Source organism: Aotus nancymaae, unplaced genomic scaffold, assembly GCF_030222135.1.
Source record: "Aotus nancymaae isolate 86718 unplaced genomic scaffold, 86718_ANA_hifiasm-v0.15.2.pri h1tg000018l, whole genome shotgun sequence".
Lineage (NCBI taxonomy): Eukaryota > Metazoa > Chordata > Mammalia > Primates > Aotidae > Aotus > Aotus nancymaae.
In genome coordinates this window covers 4,287,171-4,309,036 of record NW_026988430.1, presented here as the reverse complement: position 1 = coordinate 4,309,036, position 21,866 = coordinate 4,287,171, and the positions used below count along the sequence as shown (strand labels likewise).

General features: G+C 51.4%; 1 protein-coding gene across 2 annotated transcripts; it reads left to right on the top strand.

The window, feature by feature from the left end:
- Positions 1-1,772: 1,772 nt before the first annotated feature.
- Positions 1,773-20,502, top strand: LOC135275715 (5'(3')-deoxyribonucleotidase, mitochondrial-like). 2 transcript variants are annotated; one of them, XM_064378138.1, is made up of 3 exons: positions 1,773-2,039; positions 14,991-15,105; positions 16,934-20,502. In XM_064378138.1, the coding sequence occupies exons 1-3, from the start codon at positions 1,773-1,775 to the stop codon at positions 17,074-17,076; spliced, it is 525 nt and encodes a 174-aa protein (XP_064234208.1). In that variant the 3' UTR covers positions 17,077-20,502. The 2 variants fall into 2 exon arrangements, with proteins under 2 accessions (XP_064234208.1, XP_064234207.1); XM_064378137.1 differs by having other exon boundaries at positions 14,991-15,123.
- The last annotated feature ends 1,364 nt before the right edge of the window (positions 20,503-21,866 follow it).

The window sequence follows — 21,866 nt, the reverse complement described above, 5'->3', positions numbered from 1 at the left end:
GGGACGAAAGAGACTATCGTCTACACGGGCAGCGTAGAAGAGGCACCGAGTGCTCAGGGATCACCCTCCTTGGCAGCTGCCCAGAGGCCAGCATAGCCCACACCATAGCCACTGTCCCCAAGTCAGCATGGAGAGAAGAGAGCAAGTCACACTCACCTGATTCTGATGAATCAGCTGGCCTGGGTTATGCCTCTCAGGTAGAAAATCTCTGAGTACACAGAAGTGCTCACAGATGCCACTGTGTGTGTGTAGCCACTGTAGAACACAGAGTGAGGCCAGAGAGCAGACAGGTGCTAGGCATAAGTGGCATTCCGAGGTCATGGCACGCATCACAATGGGGCCTTGCCCAGGTCAGCAGGGCCCAGTCAGCGTCCTCCACTACCTGAGGGCTGGTTCTGGGGCAGGCTGCTGTCAAACTCCGTCCCATCTTCCAGCTTCCCCGTGTAGTGCATGTGCAGGACATCCCATTTATGAGATTTGATGGGACAGTGGTCCACCCGTTTCTTGACCCCGATCTGCAGCTTCCTTTGGCCCTAGGCCCCCGTGGCTATGGCCACGGCGCTCAGGCAGATGGACAGTACTGTCAGGACCTGGACCCAGCTCGGCCTCATGTCTCTGTGGGCACAGACCCCGACCGACCGACTCCTCTGCAAGCCCCGGGAGTCAACCCTGGCGGTGCTGCTCTGCTCTTTCTCTTCATCGTGTCTGTTTCAGCATCACTTCCTAGGAGAGGCCCTCCCTGCCCACCCCTGCTAATCCCCCCACCTGTCTCCACCATCCCATCACCATGCTCTTTAAGGTTTTTGTTTTGTTTTTTTCTTGTAAAGAAAAAAAGTGGGCTGGGCATGGTGGTAGCTCACTCTTGTTAACTCTTGTTATCCTAGCACTTTGGGAGGCTGAGATGGGAGGATTGCTTGAGCCCAATTCCAAAAAAAAAAAATACCAGGATGTGGTGGCATGCCCCTGTGGTCCCAGCTACTCAAGAGGCAGAAGCAGGAGGATCCCTTGGGCCCAGGAAGTCGAGGCTGCAGTGAACCGGGATCACGCCACTGCTTCCAGCCTGGGCAACAGAGCAAGAACTTGTCTCCAAAAAAAAGCAGACTATACAGGGGTACATAATATATAATATATATTCATATATTTACTTGAGAATCATTTTTACTAAGGCTATTAGATGTTAGCACGTTACTGGTTCTATCAGTCTCTCCGCAGGCACTCGCTATAAATGAAGCAGAGGTTTTCAGAGCACACATCACCCTGTTTTGGCTTCTCCATGCTGTTGTCTGGCTCCCCTTCTAAAACATAAGTTCCAGGATGGCCGGAACTTTGTTCTATTTGGTTCACACGCGACACAGTAAGTGCTCAGAAATGTCTAACGACACAGGCCCGCTCCTCGGTTTGCACTGCTCCTCCGTGGCCCCCTATGCAGTGGGAGAAGGTAGTTTGGGCCCAGGGTCCAGGGAGAAGACGCGAATGGAGAGCGCGGGAATGCGGACCTTCAAGAAGCGCCGGGGGCCCAGGGCTCTCAGTCCTCCAAGCCCCGCCCCCGGGCTCCGCCTCCTCCGGTGCTTGTCCCTTTAAGGGCCGCGCGCGCCGTTGTCTCGCTCTGGGGCCGGTACCTGCGCGCCCGCGCCCCGCGTCCCTAGCTCCGCGCCCCGCACGTGTCCAAGTGTTGGGGGCTTGTCCTCCGCCGCGGTCATGTCCACCGGCCGGCCGCGGCAGCCCCGCGCGGCCCAGGTCCCCGCGCCCGAGCTGGGCCAGCGCCCTGGGCCATGATCCGGCTGGGCGGCTGGTGCGCGCGGCGGCCCCGTGGCGCGGCGGTTCCCGCGGGGTGGCGCGGGGCGGCGGGTGGGCCGGGCCTGGCGGGCGGCCGCGCCCTGCGGGTGCTGGTGGACATGGATGGCGTGCTGGCCGACTTCGAGGGCGGATTCCTCAGGAAGTTCCGCGCGCGCTTCCCCGACCAGCCCTTCATCGCGCTGGAGGACCGGCGCGGCTTCTGGGTGTCGGAGCAGTACAGCCGCCTGCGGCCAGGGCTGAGCGTGAGCGTCCCTGCCCGGCCCCGCGCCGGGCCCCCTTCCCGCCCCGGGCCCCCTTCCCGCCCCGGGCCCAGACCCCGCGCCGCTGCGGCGGGAAAACGAGGTCGCCTCCCAGCCGTGGCCCACGGCACCCCCTGCGCGGGTGACCTTGGACGGTCAGCGCCCCAGCCTCGCGGTGGCCCTCTGGTAGAATAGGGTCAGGTCGAGGTGGGGGGGGACCAGGGGCCACGGGCCACAGGCCACAGCCCACCGGGAAGACACAGCCCTGCGCTCGGGATCTGTTGGCTGCCATCCAGGGCTTCTGAAAATGCGGGAGAGTACAAAGTGTTAATGTATCTGACTCTCCATCTGAAGCTGACTTTAACGTTAATTTGTGGTATATTTTGGCCTCAAGTCGTTTGTAAAATTTTTAGATAAATAAACGTTGTAAGTTGTCCTCTTTCACCCAGACCGCCATCACGTTCCCACTTGTTTGTCTTCCGGACTTTTATGGGTATCTTTACCCATCTTTTTTACCGTTGTCCATGAAAGCATAGCTTCCAGTGGTATTTGAGGCCCAGAGAGGTTATGTGACTTTCTGGGGGTCACACAGCGAGTCAGTGGTCAAGGTGAGGTGGGATCCACCTCGTCTTTTTTTTTTTTTTTTTTTTTTTTTTGAGACAGTTTTGCTCTTCTTGCCCAGGGTGGAGTGCAGTGGGGCCATCTGGGTTCACCGCATTTTCTGCCTCCCGGGTTCAAGTGATTCTCCTGCCTCAGCCACTCAAGTAGCTGGGATTACAGGCATGCACCAACTCCCCTGGCTAATTTTGTATTTTTAGTAGAGATGGGGTTTCTCCATGTTGGCCAGGCTGGTCTCGAACTCCTGACTTCAGGTAATCCACCTGCCTTGGCCTCCCAAAGAGTTGGGATTACAGGCGTGAGCCACTGCGCCTAGCCACTGTAGTTTTATGGTAAGTTTTGAAAGCAGTGTGAGTTTTCCAAAATTATTCTTGGTTTAAAAAATTGTTTTGGCTATTCTAGGTCCTTTATATTTCTACTGAAAGCTTAGAACAGGCTTCTCAGTTTCCACAAAGAACCTAGTGAGAATTTGATTGCAAGTGCATTGTAGCTATGCAGCTAAACAATATTGGATCTTCTGATCCGCGAGAACACACACCTCCTCATTTATATAGGACACCTTTAACTTCTCTCAGCAATGTTCTGCAGCTTCAGTGCACCAGTCTTCCACATACTGTGTCAAATTTGTCTCAATTTCATGGTGTATTTTGTTTGGCACAGAGACTATCTTTATAAAAATAATTTTTTAAATTTTATAGTGGTTAATACACACAAAATTTATCATTTTAAGTGTACAGTTCAGCTGATTTTATTTATTTATTTATTTGTTTATTTATTTATTATAGAGACAGGGTTTCACCATGTTGGTCAGGCTGATCTCGAACTCCTGACTTCAGGTGATCCGCCCACCTTGGCCTCCCAAAGTGCTGGGATTACAGGTGTGAGCCACTGCACCCGGCCACAGCCGATTTTATTTTTAATGTTATTATAAACTTTTTTGTTTAATTGCAGTTTCCAAATGTATACAAGTGGTTTTTTAATTTTAATTTTTAATTTTTTGGGTATATATTAGATATGTCTATGAGGTACATTAGATGTTTTGATGCAGGCATGCAATGTGTAACAAACATATCAGGGCAGATGGGGTATCTGTTACCTCAAATATTCAATCCTTTGTGTTACAGGCAATCCGATTATATATGTAGTTATTTTAAAATGAACAACTTTTTTTTTTAGGTGGAGTCTCACTCTGTAGCTCAGGCTGGAGTGCAGTGGTGCGATCTCTGCTTACTGCAACCTCCGCCTCCTGGGTTCCAGAGATTCTTCTGCCTCAGCCTCCTGAGTAGCTGAAACTACAGGCGCACGCCACCAGTCCTGGCTAATATTTGTATTTTTGTATTTTTGTATTTTTTGTATTTTTTGCCATGTTGGCCAGGCTGGTCTTGAACTCCTGACCTCAGGTGATCCACCTGCCTTGGCCTCCCAAGGTGCTGGGATTACAGGTGTGAGCCACCTTGACCAGCCATGAACAACTAAATTATTTTTTGACTATATTCACCCTGTTGTGCTAGCAAATACTAGGTCTTATTCATTCTTTCTATTTTTTTGTACCCATTGACCCTCTCTACTTCCCCCCAGATACTCCTCCACTCGCCTTCCCAGCCTCTGGTAACCATCCTCCTATGCTCTATCTCCATGAGTTCAGTTGTTTTAATTTTTAGCTCCCATAGTGAGAACATGTGACATTCTTTCTGTGCCTGGCTTATTTCACTTAACATAATGACCTCCAGTGCCATCCACGTTGTTGCCAACGACAGGCTCTCATTCTTTTATGGCTGAATAGTCCTCAATTGTGTGTATTTACCACATTTTAAAAATCCAGTCATCTGCTGATGTACACTGAGGTTGCTTCCAAATCTTGGCTGTTGTGAATAGTGCCGCAGTAAACGTGGGAACGCAGATATCTTTTCCATACACTATTTTCCTTTTGTTTGGTGGTGGGGGGCGGGATATATGCCTAGGAGTGGGATTGCTGGATTGTAAGGTATCTCTATTTTCAGAGGAACCTCCATTACATTCCCACCAAGAGTGTACGAGGGTTTTCTTTTCTGCTTCTTCTCTCCAGCATTTGTTCCTGCCTGACTTTTGGATAAATGCCATTTCGACTGGCGTGAGATGATACCTGCTTGTAGTTTTATTTGTATTTCTCTGAGGATCAGCGATGTCGAGCACCTTTTTATATACCTGTTTGTCATTTGCATGTCTTTTGTTGTGACAGGGTCTCGCTCTGTAGCCCAGGCTGGAGTGCAGTAGTGTGAACACAGCTCACTGTAGCCTCAACCTCCTGGGCTGAAGCTATCTTTCTACCTCAGCCTGCTGAGTAGCTGCGACTATTGGGTGTGTGCCACCAAGCCCGACTAATTTTTTTTTTTTTTTTTTTGAGACAGCGTTTTGCTCTGTCTCCCAGACTGGTGTATAAGTGGTGCAATCATGGCTCATTGCAGCCTTGACTTCCCAGCCTCAATCAATCCTCCCACCTTAGCCTCCCAAATAGCTGGGACTACAAGTGCATGCCACCATGCCTGGCTAATTTTTGTGTTTTTTGTAGAGACGAGGTCTCAGTGTGTAGCCCAGACTGGTCTTGGACACCAGGGCTCAAGCAACCTGCCCGCCTCAGCCTCCCAAAGTGCTGAGATTATGGGTGTAAGCCACCGCGCCTGGCCTCCCCGATGTTTTCTTTTAGTAGATTTTGTATATGTCTAGAGAGAGGGGTCTAGTTTAATTCTTTTGCATATGGATATCCAGTTTTCCAGTGCCATTTATTAAAGAGACTGTCTTTGTCCCAATGTATGTTCTTGGCACCTTTGTCAAAAATGAGTTCATAGATTTATCTGTGTGTTTTGTATTTTTTTTTTTTTTAAAGATGGAGTCTTGTTCTGTTGCCCAGACTGGAGTGCAGTGGTGCCATTTTGGCTCACTGCAACCTCCACCTCCCGGGTTCAAGCAGTTCTCCTGCCTCAGCTTCTGGAATAGCTGAACTACAGGCGTGTGCCACCACACACAGCTAATTTTTGTATTTTAAGTAGAGATGAGGTTTCACCATGTTAGCCAGGCTAATCTCGAACTCCTGACCTCAGACAATCTGCCTGCCTCAGCCTCCCAAAGAGCTGGGATTACAGGTGTGAGCCACCATGCCCAGCCTGGTTCTGTATTCTTATCCACTGATCTATGTGTCTGTTTTTATGCCAGTAACATATCATTTGGGATACTGTAACTCTATAGTATAATTTAAAGTTAGGTAATGTGATTCTTCTAGTTTTGTTCCTTTTGCTTAGGATAGCTGTGGGTATTCTGGAACTTTTGTGGTTCTATATAAATTTTAGGGTTTTTTTCCTATTTCTATGAAGAATGTCATTGGCATTTTAATAGGGATTGAATTAAATCTGTAAATTGCTTTGGGTAGTATCAACTTTTTTTTTTTTTTAAAGACAGAGTCTTGCTCTGTTACCAGGTGCCAGGCTGGAGTGCAGAGGCAAGATCTCGGCTCACTGTAACCTCCGCCTCCCAGGTTCAAGCAATTCTCCTGCCTCAGCCTCCCGAGTAGCTGGGACTACAGGCGTGTGCCACCACGCCCAGCTAATTTTTGTATTTTAGTAGAGATAAGGTTTCACCATGTTGGCCAGGATGGTCTTGATCTCTTAACCTTGTGATCGGCCCACCTCAGCTTCCCAAAGTGCTGGGATTACAGGCATGAGCCACCGTGCCCGGTCAGTATGAACGTTTTAACTATATTTATTCTTTGAATCCATGGACATGGAATGAATATCTTTCCACTTTTTGTATCTTCAATTTCTTGTATCAATGTTTTATAGGTTTCATCGTAGAGCTCTTTCACTTGGGTTAATTACTAGATATTTTATTTTATTCGTAGCTATTTTAAATGAGATTCCTTTCTTAATTTTTTTTCAGATTGTTCACTGTTGGCATATACAAGTGCTACTGATTTTTGCATATTGATTTGGTATCCTGCAACTTTGCCGACTTTATCAGTTCTAGTAGTTTTTTGGTGGAGTCTTTAGGTTTTTCCAAATATAAGATCATGTCATCTTCAAACAAGGACAATTTAACTTCTTTCTTTCTAATTTGGATGCCCTTTATTTCTTTCTCTTGTCTGATTGCTCTGGCTAGGACTTCCAGTACTATGCTGAATAACAGTGGTGACAGTGGGCATTCTTGTCATGTTCCTGATCTTACAGAAAAGGGTTTCAGTTTTTTCCCATCCAGTATGATACTAGCCATATATAGTCTGCCATATATGGCTTTTATTATGTTATGTTCCTTCCATACCCAGTTTTTTGAGGGTTTTTATCATGAAAGGCTATTGAATTTTATCAAATACTTTTTCAGCATCAATTGAACTAATCATATGGTTTTTGTCCTTCATTCTGTTGATATATCGCATTAATTGATTTGCATTTGCTGGACTATCCTTGCATCCCAGGGATAAGTCCCACTTGGTCATGCCGAATGAGCTTTTTAATATGTTGTTGAATTCGATTTGCTAATATTTTGTTGAGGATTTTTGCATCAATATTTATCAGCGATATTGGCCTATAGTTTTCTTTCTTTTTTTTTTTTTGATGTGTTTTTGTCTGGTTTTGGTATCATGGTAATACTGGGCTCATAGAATGAGTTCGGAAGTATTCCTTCCTTCTGTCTACTTCTGAATAGTTTGAGTAGGATTGGTATTAGTTCTTTGTGTTTGGTAGAATTCAGCAATGAAGCCATTGGGTGCTGGCCTTTTCTTTGCTGGGAGACTTTTTTTATGGCTTCAGTTTTTGTTACTTGCTATCGGTCTGTTTGTTTGGATTTCTCCATGGCTCAGTCTGGGTAGATTGCACATGTCTAGGTGTCCGTTTCTTCTAGATTTTCTAAGGTATTGGCATGTAGTTGCTCATAGTGGCCACTAACGATCCTTTATACCTCTGTGTTATCAGTTGTAATGTCTCCTTTGTCAACTCTGATTTTATTTATTTGGGTCATCTCTCTTTTTTTCTTAATTAGTCTGGCTAAAGGTTTGTCATTTTGTTTACCTTTCCAAAAAACCAACTTTTTGTTTCTTTTCACAAAACCAATCTTTTGTATTTTTTATTCATTTCATATTCATTTATTTTGCTCTGCTCTTTTTTTTTTTTTTTTTTTTGAGACAGAGTTTTGCTCTTGTTGCCCAGGCTGGAGTGCAGTGGCGCTCACTGCAACTTCCGCCTCTTGGGTTCAAACGATTGTCCTGCCTCAGCCTCCCGAGTAGCTGGGATTACAGGCATGTGCCACTACACCCAGCTAATTTTGTATTTTTAGTAGAGACGGGGTTTCTCCATGTTGGTCAGTCTGGTCTTGAACTTCTGACCTCAGGTGATCTGCTCGCCTCGGCATCCCAAATTGTTGGGATTACAGGCATGAGCCACCATTCCTGACTGTTTCTTTTCTTCTATTAATTTTGAGTTTCATTTGCTCTTTTTTTTTTGAGACAAGAGTCTTACTCTGTTGCCCAGGCTGGAGTGCAGTGGTGCAATCTCGGCTCACTGCAACCTCTGCCTTCCAGGTTCAAGCAGTTCTTCTGCCTTAGCCCCTTGAGTAGCTAGGATTACAGGTGTGTGCCACCACGTCCAGGTAATTTTTGGATTTTTAGTAGAGACGGGGTTTCACCATGTTGGCCAGGCTGGGTCTCGAACTCATGACCTTGTGATCTGCCTGCCTCGGCCTCCCAAAGTGCTGGGATGACAGGTGTGAGCCACTGCACCTGGCCTGCTCTTGTTTTTCTATTTCTTTAGGGTGCATCATTATGTTGTTTACTTGAAGTTTTTCCTCTTTTTAAAATTTTTTAAAAAAAAAACTAGACCCCCACAAAAGCGTTTTCTTCTTTTCGATGTGGCATTCTTCGTCCTGCTTCTGCCACACCCCATAGGTGTTGGTATGTTGTGCTTCTGTTATCATGTATTTCAAGAAATGTTTCAACTTCCTTAATTTCTTCATTGACCCACTTCATTCAGGAGCATATTGTTTAATGTTTCCGTGTTTGTATAGTTTCCAAAATTCCTCTTGTTATTGTTCTAGTTTTATTTCAAAAATATATGTGATTTTTGTATATTGACCTTGTATCCTGTTACTTTGGCAAATTAATAGTTCTAGTTGCTTTATGTAGATGATTTGGGGCTATGAAGGTTTAGTTATAATAATTACATTTATTTAGTACATCTTGTGTCCGGCGTTGCTTCAGGTGTCCTCACAGAGTTTTTACGCGATCATACCAGCAACACTGTGAGGAAACTGACCTCACGGTGGAAGTCACTGGCTTGCCCAGGTTTCCAGCTCACATGTCTCAGAAGCACAGGGGGAAGAGGGGGGCTTAGGGCCTAACTTTGAGGATAAGACAAAAAGCTAGAATCCTTTTTCTGAGGATTTTCTGGGTGCCAGGTGCAGTACTGAGACTTTGATGCACAGTTTTCCACTGAATCCCAAAGGCACCCACGAGGTAGATGCTGTTCTCATCCCTGTGTCACTGCACAGGGACCAGGCAGCCTGCTGAGGGAGAGACACTCCCGTGAAAAGCTGGTGGTATCTTTGAGCAGTGGCCACGCGAGTTCTCATGGCCAGGCTCCAGGAGGCTCCGGGGAAACCCCAGGCCTTTTTCTATTTTTACCTCCTACCATATATATATATATATATATTTTTTTTTTTTTTTGAGATGGAGTTTCACCCAGGCTGGAGTGCAATGGCACAATCTCCGCTCACTGCAACCTCCGCTTCCCGGGTTCAAGCGATTCTCCTGCTTCAGCCTCCCAAGTAACTGGCATTACAGGTGTCTGCCACCACACCCGGCTAATGTTTTTATATATATATATATATATTTTTTTTTTTTATTAAAGAGAAAGAGAGAGAGAGAATGGGGAGGAGGAAAAAGGAAGAGAAAGAGAGAGAGAGAATGGGGAGGAGGAAAAAGGAAAAGAAAGAGGGAGAGAGAATGGGAGTACTGCTTTCTTGCCCAGGCTAGAATGCAATTTAGTAATGGGTATTGGAAACCTCTTGTATACTGATAATTATACTTAATGATGTAGTCAGGAAGGAATAAGGGAAGAAGATAACAAACAAACAGCCAACCAATATTTCATTTAAACCTATGAAATGCTATGCGATTACTGAGGAGTGATTTACTTCCAATTATGTAGTCTCTTTTGGAATAGGTGTGAGGTGGTAATGTATGTTTTGTGTATTTGAAGTGGAGAGTTCTATAAATGTTTATTAAGTTTACTTGTTCCGGGTCTGAGTTCAAGTCCTGAATATCCTTGTTAATTTTCTATCTCGTTGATCTGCAGAATCGTTAGCTCTTCTTGTTACATTAATCCTTTTACCATTATGTAATGTCCTTCTTTGCCTCTTTTGATCTTTGTTGCTTTAAAGTCTACTTTATCAGAGGCGAGAATTGCATCTCCTGCTTTTTGTTTATTTGTTTATTTTTACTCTCTGGTTGGTAAATCTTCCTCCTTCTCTTTGAGTCTTTGTGTATTGTTGCATGTAAGATGGGTCTGGATGCAGCATACCGATGGGTTTTGGCTTTTTATCCAATTGAAATATATATAAGTTTAATACTGGCATTTGATGCTAGCTGGCTGTTTTGCCCATTAGTTGATGTAAATTTTTCATTGTGTTAATGCTCTTTGCTTTTTAATATGTTTTTGGAAAGGCTGATATTGGTTGTTCCTTTATATGTATAGTGCTTCTTTCAGAAGCTCTTGTAAAGCAGGCCTGGTGGTGGTGAACTCTCTAAGTACTTGTTTGTTCGCAAAAGATTTAATTTTTCCTTCGCTCATAAAGCTTAGTTTGGCTGGATAGGAAATTCTGGGTTGAAAGTTCTTTTCTTTAAGGATGTTAAATATTGGTCCCCACTCTTTTCTGGCTTGTAGGGTTTCTGCTGAGAGATCTGCTGTGAGTCTGATAGATTTCCCTTTGTGGGTAACCTGACCTTTCTCTCTGGCTGCCCTTAGTATTTTCTCCTTCATTTCAACCCTAATAAATCTGGCAATTATGTGCCTTGGGGTTGGTCTTCTTGAAGAATATCTTTGTGGTGTTCTCTGTATTACCTGGAGTTGAATATTACCTTGCTTTGCTAAGTTGGGAAAGTTTTCCTGAATGATATCCTGAAGAGTATTTTCCAACTTGGATTCATTCTCTTCATCACATTCAGGTACACCTATCAAACGTAGATTAGGTCTTTTCACATAGTCCCATATTTCCTGGAGACTTTGCTCATTCCTTTTTATCCTTTTTTCTCCAATCTTGGCTTCTCATTTCATTTCACTGAGCTGGTCCTCGACTTCTAATATCCTTTCTTCTGCTTGATCAATTCGACTGTTTAAGCTTGTGCATGCTTCGCGAAGTTCTCGTGTTGTGCTTTTCAGCTCCATCAATTCACTTATATTCCTCTCTAAATTGTCCATTCTCGTTAGCATTTCGTCAAACCTTTTTTTAAGGTTCTTAGTTTCTTTGCATTGGGTTAGAACAAGTTCTTTTAATTCACAGAAGTTTCTCATCACCCACATTTTGAAACCTGCTTCTGTTATTGGAACACACTCGTTCTCCATTAAGCCTTGTTCCGTTACTGATGAGGAATTGCGATCCCCTGTAGAGGGAGAGGCATTCTGATTTTGAGTATTCTCTGCCTTTTTAGGCTGGTTTCTTCCCTTCATTATATATGTATCCGTCTGTTGTCTTTGTAATTACCGACTTTCTAACTAGGTCTCTGAGCGGACGTCCAATTTTTTGATTCCCAGCGCCAAAATCTGAGCAATCCACTGCGCCGGCCAAGACAGCGGTGTTAAGATTGATGGTGCCTTTCTGCCAGGAACCTCTGGACTCTGCACCAAGAACTGCCGCTTTAAGGCACCAGCAAAACCGCCGCGCTGGCCACAAGAGTCGCTCTGGCGACCCGTGGAGCTCCTCCGCTAGGAATCTCCTGGTCCGTGAGCTACAAATATTCGTCTGAAAGTGTGGCGTCCTCTCGTTCTCTGCGCTTTCACTGGGAGCTATGTGCCCGAGCTGCTAGTGGTCAGCCATCTTGGATCTCTCTATATATTTTTAATAGACATGGGGTTTCATCATGTTGGCCAGACTGATCTCAAACTCCCAACCTCAGGTGATCTACCTGGCTCGGCTTCCCAAAGTACTGGGATTACAGGCATGAGCCACAGTGCCTGACATCATATATAAAATTTAACCCTGGCCAGGCATGGTGGTTCACGCCTGTAATCCTAGCACTTGGGAGGCCAAGGCAGGCAGATCACAAGTTCAGGAGTTTGAGACCAGCCTGGCCAACATGGTGAAACCCCGTCTCTACTAAAAATACAAAAAACTTAACCAGGTGTGGTGTGGGCACCTGTGATCCCAGCTTCTTGGGAGGCTGAGGCAAGAGAGTCGCTTGAACCCGGGAGGTAGAGGTTGCAGCGAGCTGAGATCATGCCATTGCACTCCAGCCTGGGTAACAAGAGCGAAACTCCGTCTAAAAAAAAAAAAAGTTAAAAGTACAAAACTTCTGTTCTTCAAAAGATCCTATTCAGAAAATGAAAAGGCAAATCACAGATCATAAAAAAATTTGCAAAATGCATAGTCTGATAAAGGACTGGTTTCTAGAAGCATAAAGAACTCTCAAAACTCAATACAAACAGCCCACTTTGTTTTGCCACTTGTGTGACCGCTGGTGAGTCACGGACCCTCTCTGAGCCTCAGTTTCTTCATCTGTACGGGATCTAGTCACCACTGTCATGGTGTGTCATTCTCCCACAAACCCTTTCTGCAGAGCAGCTCTGTGTGTTGTCTGCAGGTTGGCGCCGGTCCAAGATAAAACACGGAAATGGGTGTGTGTGACTGGACGCGTTCATGGCAATTTGACAGTGCTGCAGTGTTCAGGCACGTGATTTGATTTCACGTCTTACAAAAGCGTGGGTCACAATGCACTGGAAATTAAAAAAACAAAACCTGACCCTTCTCTTCCCACATCCCCAGATTTTCCGTGTTCCAGCCACACTCCAGGGTTTTCCCCATTCCTCAAACGCCTGAACACCTGCCTGCCTTAGAACATCAGCGTCTGTGGTTCCTCTGCCTGGAATGTTCCTGCTGACCTGCGGAGAGCTGGCTGCCTTGTCAGTCGCGTCCAGAGCTGATGCTGCCCTCTCAGTGAGGCCTCCCTGCGTGGCTGAAGCTCTGTGCTGACCGCAGAGCCCTCGCCCACCGGCTGGGGTTGTCTGTGGCCCGTGGGCCTCCTCCTGCATTGTGTGCTCTGTGGGTCTCCTGTTCACCATTGTCTCTCTGGTTCCTAGAATTGTACCTCATGCAATATTGGCTAAATAACTGCACGAGAAAGGCACCCGCCACCACGCCTGGCTAGGATTTTTGTATATTTTTGCATTTTTAGTAGAGACAGGGTTTCACCATGTTGGCCAGGCTGGTCTCAAACTCCTCACCTGGAAGGTTGCCATGAGGTTTAGATACGATGATGGACACTTCGTGCCTGTGCAGTAGGTCTGCTAAAAACGTTAGCCTCAGGCTCCTACCCCCAATCCAGCCTGCACGAGCAATTTACAGTTGAGTGGGGCAGATGTGAAGTAAGTTACAGAGACGTATAGCTCCGATTGTGACATTGCTAGGAAAGACAGAGTGGGAAGGCTCAGGGAAGGCTGAGAGGATGACAGTTTTAGAAGGATAGGTGCTCTGGGCTAGGAGAAGGGCCCTGTGTGCACGTGTGTGTGTATGTGTATGCATGTGTTCTTGTGTGTGCATGTGTGCATGCAGGTGTGTCTGCTGTGCATGTGTGCATGTGTGCACACAGGCCTCCATGAAAGAATGTTCTAATCAGAGGAAATGGCACATGTGAGGCTCTGAGCAGGAAAAAGCATAACAGTCAAGCAGTGAGAGGAGGTTGTTGTGGGTGGGTAAGGTAAGCGAGATGGCCACAGAGCAAGGTGACGCTGGGACCGCCACAGGGCTGGAGCCAGCCTGCTTTGCAGACCCAGCCTTGTTCTCATGTCCTGTGTGCTGGCTGGTTGCAGAGGGTCATGTGGTGTCCGCCTTTGTGAAGCGGGACTGCTGAAGCGACTTGCAACTGGAAGAAAGCCAGCCCAAGGCACCCATGTCCCATCCCCTTGTCATACACAGGGGATAACGGAGTCCCTAAGAGGGCACGGACCTGCCTGGGCTCTGCCCCAGGGTGGCGGCCGATGCACTGAGCTCCCTTCACAGACAGGGATACTCAGCATGAGTTTCTGTTTGTTTGTGCAGGAACCAGAGGAGCTTTGGGAAAAAGTGCCTCCAGTCCTGCCCCTCCTCTGCTGGGGGTCTGCTGCTGGTTGACATCTGTAGTTGTAACAGGGTCTGTGTGTTAAGGCGTTGGTTGCCAATGTCAGAAATCACCCAGGGTGTTGGAATCTGGGTGGCTATAGAGACAGCCTGGAGCTGGGCAGGGCTCAGTCAGGGTGCCTGGGCCCCACGGGCCAGAGCAGGTGCTGTGCTTAGGCGGCGCTGCACTGGGGTGGTGAGAGCAGTCGGGACCTGCTACCCTGCAGGAAAAAGTCAGTTTCCCCAGGGAATCGAGGAAAGGGGAAAGGGTGCCAAGAGCCCACCAGCGGCAAGAGGGTACTGGTGGCTGGCCAGACCCCGTCTGCTCCCCGCCCCTGGGGAGCGCCAGCACCCCAGCTTGCTGTCCCTCAGCCCAGACACGCCCTGCCCCATTTTCGTTAGCGCCTGGAATGAGCTATGTGCTAGGGGTGCCCCTGGGGTCAGCTTGCCTGTCCTGAAGAAAGCCTTCCTTGGGCAGCCTGTGGCTTCTTTGTGGGCCTGTGGGGTGTTATGTAACTCATTGTTTAAGAGGGCCTTGACAACTGTCACCTGGCTGTAGGCTCCCTGAGGGCAGGAACTGTTTTTTGTCTTGGTTTTCTTTGTTCAGTGCCCAACAGAGCGCACTGCCCGCACGCAGGTGGGCCAGGAGGTGGCAGTGGCCCAGCGGGTGGTGGGGGTGGCAGACATGGCTGCCCTCTGCTCCCTGCACCTGGGTGGTGCTGCGCAGTGTTCGCTGGTGTGTTAGGAGCAGGCCTGGGTTTGCTGTGACTGCTGCTTTCCAGCTGCAGGGGTGTGGACCAGCCACGTGCGCTCCCTGAGTGCCAGCGTCCTGGGCTGGAGGGCTGGACTCTTCCCAGCACTGACTGCCTGGAGCTGGGCCTTGGCGTCAGGCCCCGTCCCTCCCTGCCCTGTTAGCTGAGGTCTAGGCTGGCCCCTGCCCTGGCTCTTGGTCGACTCCCAGTTCTGATGTCCCTTTCTTCTCACCACCCGCCCCCGCCTGCTGGCATCCAGTATGCCTGGGTGGAGAAGCACCTCGGCCCTGACTTTCTGGAGCAGATTGTGCTGACCAGAGACAAGACCGTGGTCTCTGCCGACCTTCTCATAGACGACCGACCGGACATCACAGGCAAGTGGCCTGCGGCAGGTGAGGAGCACGTGGGGAGGGCCCGCGCCTTGGCCTCCTTCTCCGGGGCGGTGAGCGCTCAGTCGCCTCCTGCCTCTACCCGCCCCTCTTAGTTACCAGCTGTTTGCCAGGCACTGAACTCCTCCCCTCCGTGTGGGCTGTGGCCTGGTGCTCCTGGGAGCTGGGAGGAGTGGGTGCCGGCCTCAGGGTTAGCTTGAGGGGTGGCCTTGGGGGAGTCCCTTCAGCTCCAAAGCCTTTACTTCCTCATGTAACATGGGGACTCAATTCTGGTTTCCAAATGTTTGTTTTTAGCAACAAAACCCTTTTTTCCCCCAAAAGCAATGTGGACTAATGTAATGAATGACAGGAGGGCGGAGCAGAGCTCCTGTGGGGAAGGTGGGTTGGGACAGAAAACCCTCCTCCCAAAAATCAAGCCAGTCAGTGTTGAACTGCGTAGAAAGGAGAGGGAGGCCGGTGGCGCGGTGACTCACGCCTGTGATCCTGGCACTTTGGGAGGCTGATGCAGGTGGGTGGCTTGAGCCCAGGAGTTTGAAACCACCCTGGCCAACATAGCGAGACCCTGTCTCTGCTAAAGGTACAACAATTATCTGGGCAGATGGTTCATGCCTGTAGTCCCAGCTACTCCAGGGGCTGAAGTGGGAGGATTGTTTGAGCCCACGAGTTGGAGACCAGCCTTGGCAACTGGTGAGACTCCTGTCCCTACCAAAAAAACAAAAAAATTAGCTGGTCCTGGTGGCGCATGCCTGTGGTCCCTGCTACTCTGGTGGCTGAGGTGGGAGAATCACCTGAGCCGGGAAGGTGGAGGCTGCAGCAAGCTGTGATCGCACCACTGCACTCCAATCTAGGTGACAGCGTAAGACCCTGTCTCAAAAAAACAAAACAAAACAGGAGAGGGGAAGTTTATTGGTTTACCTAACCGAAAATGGGGTAAGGAGAGCTTCGGCCGTGGAATCTAGGCGTTGAAACTGCCCGTGAGCGTTGTTTCTCTGCCTCATGGCTCTGCCCTGGCCTGGCTCTCCAGCATCCCCGGGTAGCCGTCTCCTCCTGGAAGCCCTCTCCTCCTGGAAGCCATCAGTAGTTTCGGGTTACAGCCTAGTCTTTTGGACACCCCAGTGGGAAAATACCTTCTGGTTTTTCCCTGATGGTTTTGGAACTGGCTTGAGAAACATGCCACCTCTGTCACTTCATCCAGAGGGTGGACTCCACGAGTGCACCCGCCCCACCCTCCCCAGCCTTGTGGGCTCCCGGGAGAGCCAGGGCAGACAGTGGCCTGTGGGGGCCCATGACCCTGAGGGCCCAGAGGCCGGCTTGGCCTCCATCTCCAACCACAGGGAGCTGGGGCAGGTGCATAACCCAAAGGGGTGGCGTCCCACCAGCAGCACCAGTGTGGACATGAGGGCTTGAGGCCTGGGGAGGCTGTAGGGCCTATGGTCAGCGGCTGGGGAGCTGCAGAGCTGGTGCCACTTGGCCTTCCCACAGCGGGCCAGCAGGATAGCAGGGCACGGAGAGGGAAGTCTGGGGAGCACCGGGCGGCATGAACCAGCACATGTCCCTCAGCAGCGCTGGTGGTGATGGCGGCCCGCACAGTCAGTCCCTGTCCACTGAGCACTGGCTGTGCGGGCTGAGGGCCTCCTTGCTGCGTCTCACGCCATCCTCACACCCGCTGTGAGGCAGGTGCATGTGCTCTCACACTCCACAGAGGAAACAAGTTTCGGCAAGGCCGGAGGCCTGCTGGATACCCAGGTTTCCGCCCTCGGCAGCTGCGCTCCAGGTCTCCGAGGCTGAGCTGATGCCGCTTTCCCACCCACAGGGGCTGAGCCAACCCCCGGCTGGGAGCACGTCCTCTTCACTGCCTGTCACAACCGGCACCTGCAGCTGCAGCCCCCCCGCCGCAGGCTGCACTCGTGGGCAGACGATTGGAAGGCCATTCTGGACAGCAAGCGGCCCCGCTGAGCTGAGCTGGACTGTACTTCGTGGGGCTCCAACCTCAGGGCTCCCGGCTGGGGGCCTGTGGGGCCAGTGTGCTAGCTGGGGGGGTCCCTCCCAGACTCCCAGGGCCCGTGACCTCCTGCTGCATGTCCCTTCCCTTCCCCAGCCCTGCCAGGCCTTAACCTGATCTCGGGGCAGGGCTGGGCCCTCCGCACCCTTGGACACAGATATGTGGTCCCAGGCCATTGAGCCTGACCTCAGGCAGCAGGCTGCAAGCTGCCAGGAGCCGGGGGGCTCAGGAAGGGGAGGAGTTGAGGCCACTGTTCAGGGGGCTGGCAGCCCTCTCCACTCCCTAGCAAGTTCTCCGAGGCAGAGCGGGGGTTCCCTTTTCCTGGGTCTGCAGCCATCAGCAAGGAGGGCCAGGAACCTGGCAACCAAGGTGCTTCCAGGTGGGGACGAGCCCCTCATGGTCTCAGCCATGGCACCCCTTATTCCAGCAGCCCCGCCCCGCCTGCTCGCTCCACACGACCTGCTGTGTATTCAGCAAACACTCATTAGGTGACAGCGGCCACCAGGCTCTGTGCTGGGGGACGATACCGGCCCTGGCCTCAACCAGCTCAGAGGTTTTTTGCACCTCTGTCCCCAGGGCCCCGCTCAGGGCCCAGCAGAGAGTCCGTAGGCTTGAACATGTCTTGAGTGCATGAAAAATAAATGCTGTCCACGTGTGTAGCTCGAGGCTGTGGCCTGCCCCCAGGTCCTCTGGCGTCTGCCCTCCTGGGGACCCAGCTTCAAGTCTTGTGTCTGGGGTGTTCCTCTGCACTGAAGACAGGCGGAGGAAGGCATGACTTCAGCCCCTGCCTCGCAGGCTGGGCCCTAGCGGGGGTCCCCTCAGGCCACCCACCCACTCCGGTGGGTGAGGCTTAGAAGATGGGCCCCAGGCACTTGGCCGCCCTCTCCAGTGCCTCCTTCCTACACCTGCCCCAGTACCCAGAGCTGGGTCCCCATCCTCTGCTCTTCTCCCAAGGCCAAGTTTCTGTGGGACTGCAGGAGCCCTGGGGGGAGGCTGGTGTCAGAGCCTCAGCTTCTGTTCCTTTTCACCCACTGGGGAGTGACGGCTTGAACCAGGCACCTCCCCACTGCCCTTTGGAGAGGTTTTGGGGCTGCTATCTGTCCTTATGCCCTTCCCTTACTGTTCTCCTATCGTGGCCCTTGAAGGGAACAGGGGTTTCCCACACCCCTAACCCACCCCAGCTCTGGGCCTTACTGGCAGGCCCTTCTGCCTTAACGTGACAGAGATGCTCTGGGCTGCCCTGAGGCAGGGCCAGATAGGAGAGAAGACAAGGGGAGGTGCCCATGGCTCAAAGCTGGCTGAGCTTTTGGATGTTCCTGTTCTTACAGTCTCAGGAGCTTGGGCTCCATCACCCACCTTAGTGAGGAAGGACACGTCCAGGCTCCATCACCCAGCTTAGCGGGGGAGGACTCCTCCAGGCACCATCACCCGGCTTAGTAAGGAAGGACTCGTCCAGGCTCCATCACCCGGCTTAGGGAGGGAGGACTCCTCCAGGCACCATCACCCAGCTTAGTGAGGGAGGACTCCTCCAGGCACCATCACCCGGCTTAGGGAGGGAGGACTCCTCCAGGCACCATCACCCGGCTTAGGGAGGGAGGACTCCTCCAGGCACCATCACCCGGCTTAGCGGGGGAGGACTCCTCTAGGCTTGGCCAAAGGCAGATCTCCATGGCGCCCCCACCCCCCACCCACTGAACTGACATTTTTCTTTAGGGTGAAGGGGAGAGGCTGGACCCGGAATATATCTGGGGTTGCATCATGTGATCTCAAACCACCTGGTCCAGGCAGGGTGGTGGCTGGAGGGGTCCTGGTCATCTTGCCACATGGCTCTGGAAGGAAGGGTGACCTGGGGTGCTGGCTCCCTAGCTGCTCCTGAGCCCCCTGACTCTTCCTGCTGTCTGAGGTCTCACCCGGGGGGCCGTGAAAGTCCTTCCTCTTGAAGGGCCAGGAGAATGTGTGATGTTCATCTCCTTTCTTGTCCCTGGGGGGCCTGTCCACCTGTTCCACACCCTCTGTCCTGAGAGGGACTGCCCCACCAAGAGGTTCAGAAGACTCGAGTCACAGGGACTCTCCCGGGCCAGCCACAGCCTGAAAACATTGTAACTATAACTTGGGGTGCAGAAAGCAGCTTGGCTTGTTCCCATTCTGGGGCCCTTCTGCTGGGGACGGAAACTCAATCCTCTGTGGGCTTTTTCAGCCGCGTCCGGGTTTCTCCCTCCCTCCTCCTGCCCAGGCAGAACCCCGGCCTGGGGGCCGACTTGGTGCAGGGGTATGGGTCATGTTGCTGAGAGCGGTGTTCACGGACCCCTAGGGAGCTGCGGAGGGGCCCTGAGGCCTTCTGTCCACAGAGGGGAGCAGGGCCTGGCAGGGCCCCACTCGGGGTCGCTCCCTCCTGCCTCTTGCTGTGTGCCCCCAGCCAGGGGATCTTCGTTGAGTTTAGGGCAGGGCCGGGCAGTCTCTGTCCGCTCCTAAGCAAGCGTTCGCAAGAATAATATGCTCTGATTCTTTCAGGAGACGGACTCTTCCGAAACCTTTTGTTTTAGACTGATAATTGCCATCAGTTTTAAAGGCCAGTTGAGGAACTCCATTTTCCAAATTGCCGCATTTGCTCTCAGCTATCATCACTCACCCGAGGTGGGCAGCTGCTTCAGCCGCATAATTTATTTAAAGAAGAAAAATCATTGCAGGGGCAAAAATCCTTCAGAACAGGGCCCCACCTGATGGATGCCTCAAAGCAACTTGCTGTGATGGTGACAGGTGCTTCGAGGGGCGGCTGAGGGACCGCCGAGGCACTGCAGGGCGGCAGGAGGAGGCCCCGAGGGCTTCAGGTCCTGGCATGGTCCCCCAGGTGGAAAAGAGTGGCAAGCCCCTGGCTGAGGCCCCTGCAGAGGCCCAGGGCTGGGGAAGCTTGCCGACGTGAAAATGGGAAGCAGGCGTGGACGAGCGAGGTGCCGTCTGCACCCAGATGCTCAGCCGGCCGCTGAGTCCTCATTGCACTGGGAAGGGCAGGGCACCCACCACAGCTGATGACCTTGGCCAGGACCCCAAATTCATGATCGTGTCAACATTCTCCTGATTGAGGCCGGGTGTGGTGGCTCACGCCTCTAATCCCAGCTTACTTTGGGAGGCCAAGCCAGATGGATCAGTTATGGCCAGGAGTTTGAGACTAGCCTGGCCAACACGGTGAAACCCCGTCTCTACTAAAAACACAAAAATTAGCCGGGCATGGTGGCAGGTGCCTGCAATCCAAGCTGCTCGAGTGGCTGAGGCAGGAGACTCGCTTGAACCTGGGAGGCGGAGGTTGCAGTGAGCCGGGATCGGGGCACTGCACTCCAGCCTGAGTGACAGAGCGAGACTCCATCTCAAAAAAAAAAAACAAACATTTCCTGATTGAAATGAAGGTAACTTTCTTGGAAGCTTGAGAAGCACGTGTTTTGCATCAGAACCAGTTTGTGAACTCCAGCAAAGAAAATCCACCCCCGATAGGAGAGCTAGGCCTGGTTCTGCCCCGTGGCATGTCAGCTCTGTCCCTCCCCTGCCCACAGGGCTGGCTTCTCAGTGGCTCAGCTCTCGGTGGAAGTTGTGATTCATTTGAAAATGTTGGAAAGATTCAGAGCTCTAGGACCAGAGCCCCTGGAAGGGGCAACATCCCCCAGGTGGAGAGGGTGCTGGGAGAGCAGGTGTGTGGAGCAGGTAGGAGTCCCAGCCGCACACTCAGCTGTGTGGGGGACGTGCCCCTGCTTCTCCGTCCTGCCAGAGGGTGGAGGCATCTGACTCCCCGACCTGCTCTTCAGCACTGGGGCCTCCAGCAGCGGTGCCTTGTCATTGTCCCCATGCTCCTCCCCTTGGCCCTTCATCCCTGTCCGTGCAGGGCGTCCTCCTGTCCTTGGGGAGGGGCCGCTGCTGCCCGGCCTTGCCCCCACCCAAGTCCCCCGCTGCTTCCCCACTGCAGCCCCTACCTGGCTCGGGTGAGGTCCTTGATGTCCTGCCACCCCCACCTCTCCCTGGCCCCCTTCCAGGTTCCAGAATTCCACTTGCGTGTGTCAGAAACACAGCTCAAACCCACCCATGTGCAAAGCTTGTGGGCCTGGGAGGCCCAGGGCATGCTTACCCCCAGGGGTCACACAGGCTGACCAGGGCTTTCTCTGCCTTCTCGTCCTTCCTGTTCTCTTACTGCCCTGTCTACCTCTGCTTCCCAGCCTGTGGACCCTCCCAGGAGGGTGGATCAGCTGGTACAATATGCCCATGCTCCGAGCGAGCAGCCAAGCTCCGGCCCACAGTGGTGGCAGATGATGGTGCAGAAAGGGCTCAGAAATAGCGAGGGGTGGTGGTGGTGGCAAACCCGGCAGCAGAGCCTGTGACGAATGCAGTGACGCCTCACAGCCAGGCTCTGTCGGGGCAGGTGGCCTGGTCTGAAGTCACTGTAAGCAGAACAGCCTTCACACTGGGACATGCAGGTGTATAACAGAGCCGGGCCCAGGCCGGGGATGATCCATGTTGCAGGGGCTCTGGCCGAGCCTTGGCCATTGCCCTGGATGACAGGCGTGGGAGCAGTCTCTCCAGATGAAGTTTACTTCCAGCGTTTGGGTCTAAACCCCCAAATGCACAGATGGGCTGGAAGTGTGGCCTGCTTGCTGCAGGCAGCAGAGGCTGCTGTGTGGTATGGCGGCAGGGCCTGCTCTGTGCCCGTGCACCAAGGGGGCACCAGCAGCACTTTCCAGCCCTCGGGTTCCATCGCATGGTC

Bases quoted from the DNA above. Each gene is read 5' to 3' on its own strand.
- LOC135275715 (XM_064378137.1), top strand. From the start codon at position 1,773: ATGATCCGGCTGGGCGGCTGGTGCGCGCGGCGGCCCCGTGGCGCGGCG. The intron at 2,040-14,990 runs GTGAGCGTCCCT...GCTGGCATCCAG, and splicing joins GCCTGCGGCCAGGGCTGAGC to TATGCCTGGGTGGAGAAGCA. The intron at 15,124-16,933 runs GTGAGGAGCACG...TCCCACCCACAG, and splicing joins AGGCAAGTGGCCTGCGGCAG to GGGCTGAGCCAACCCCCGGC.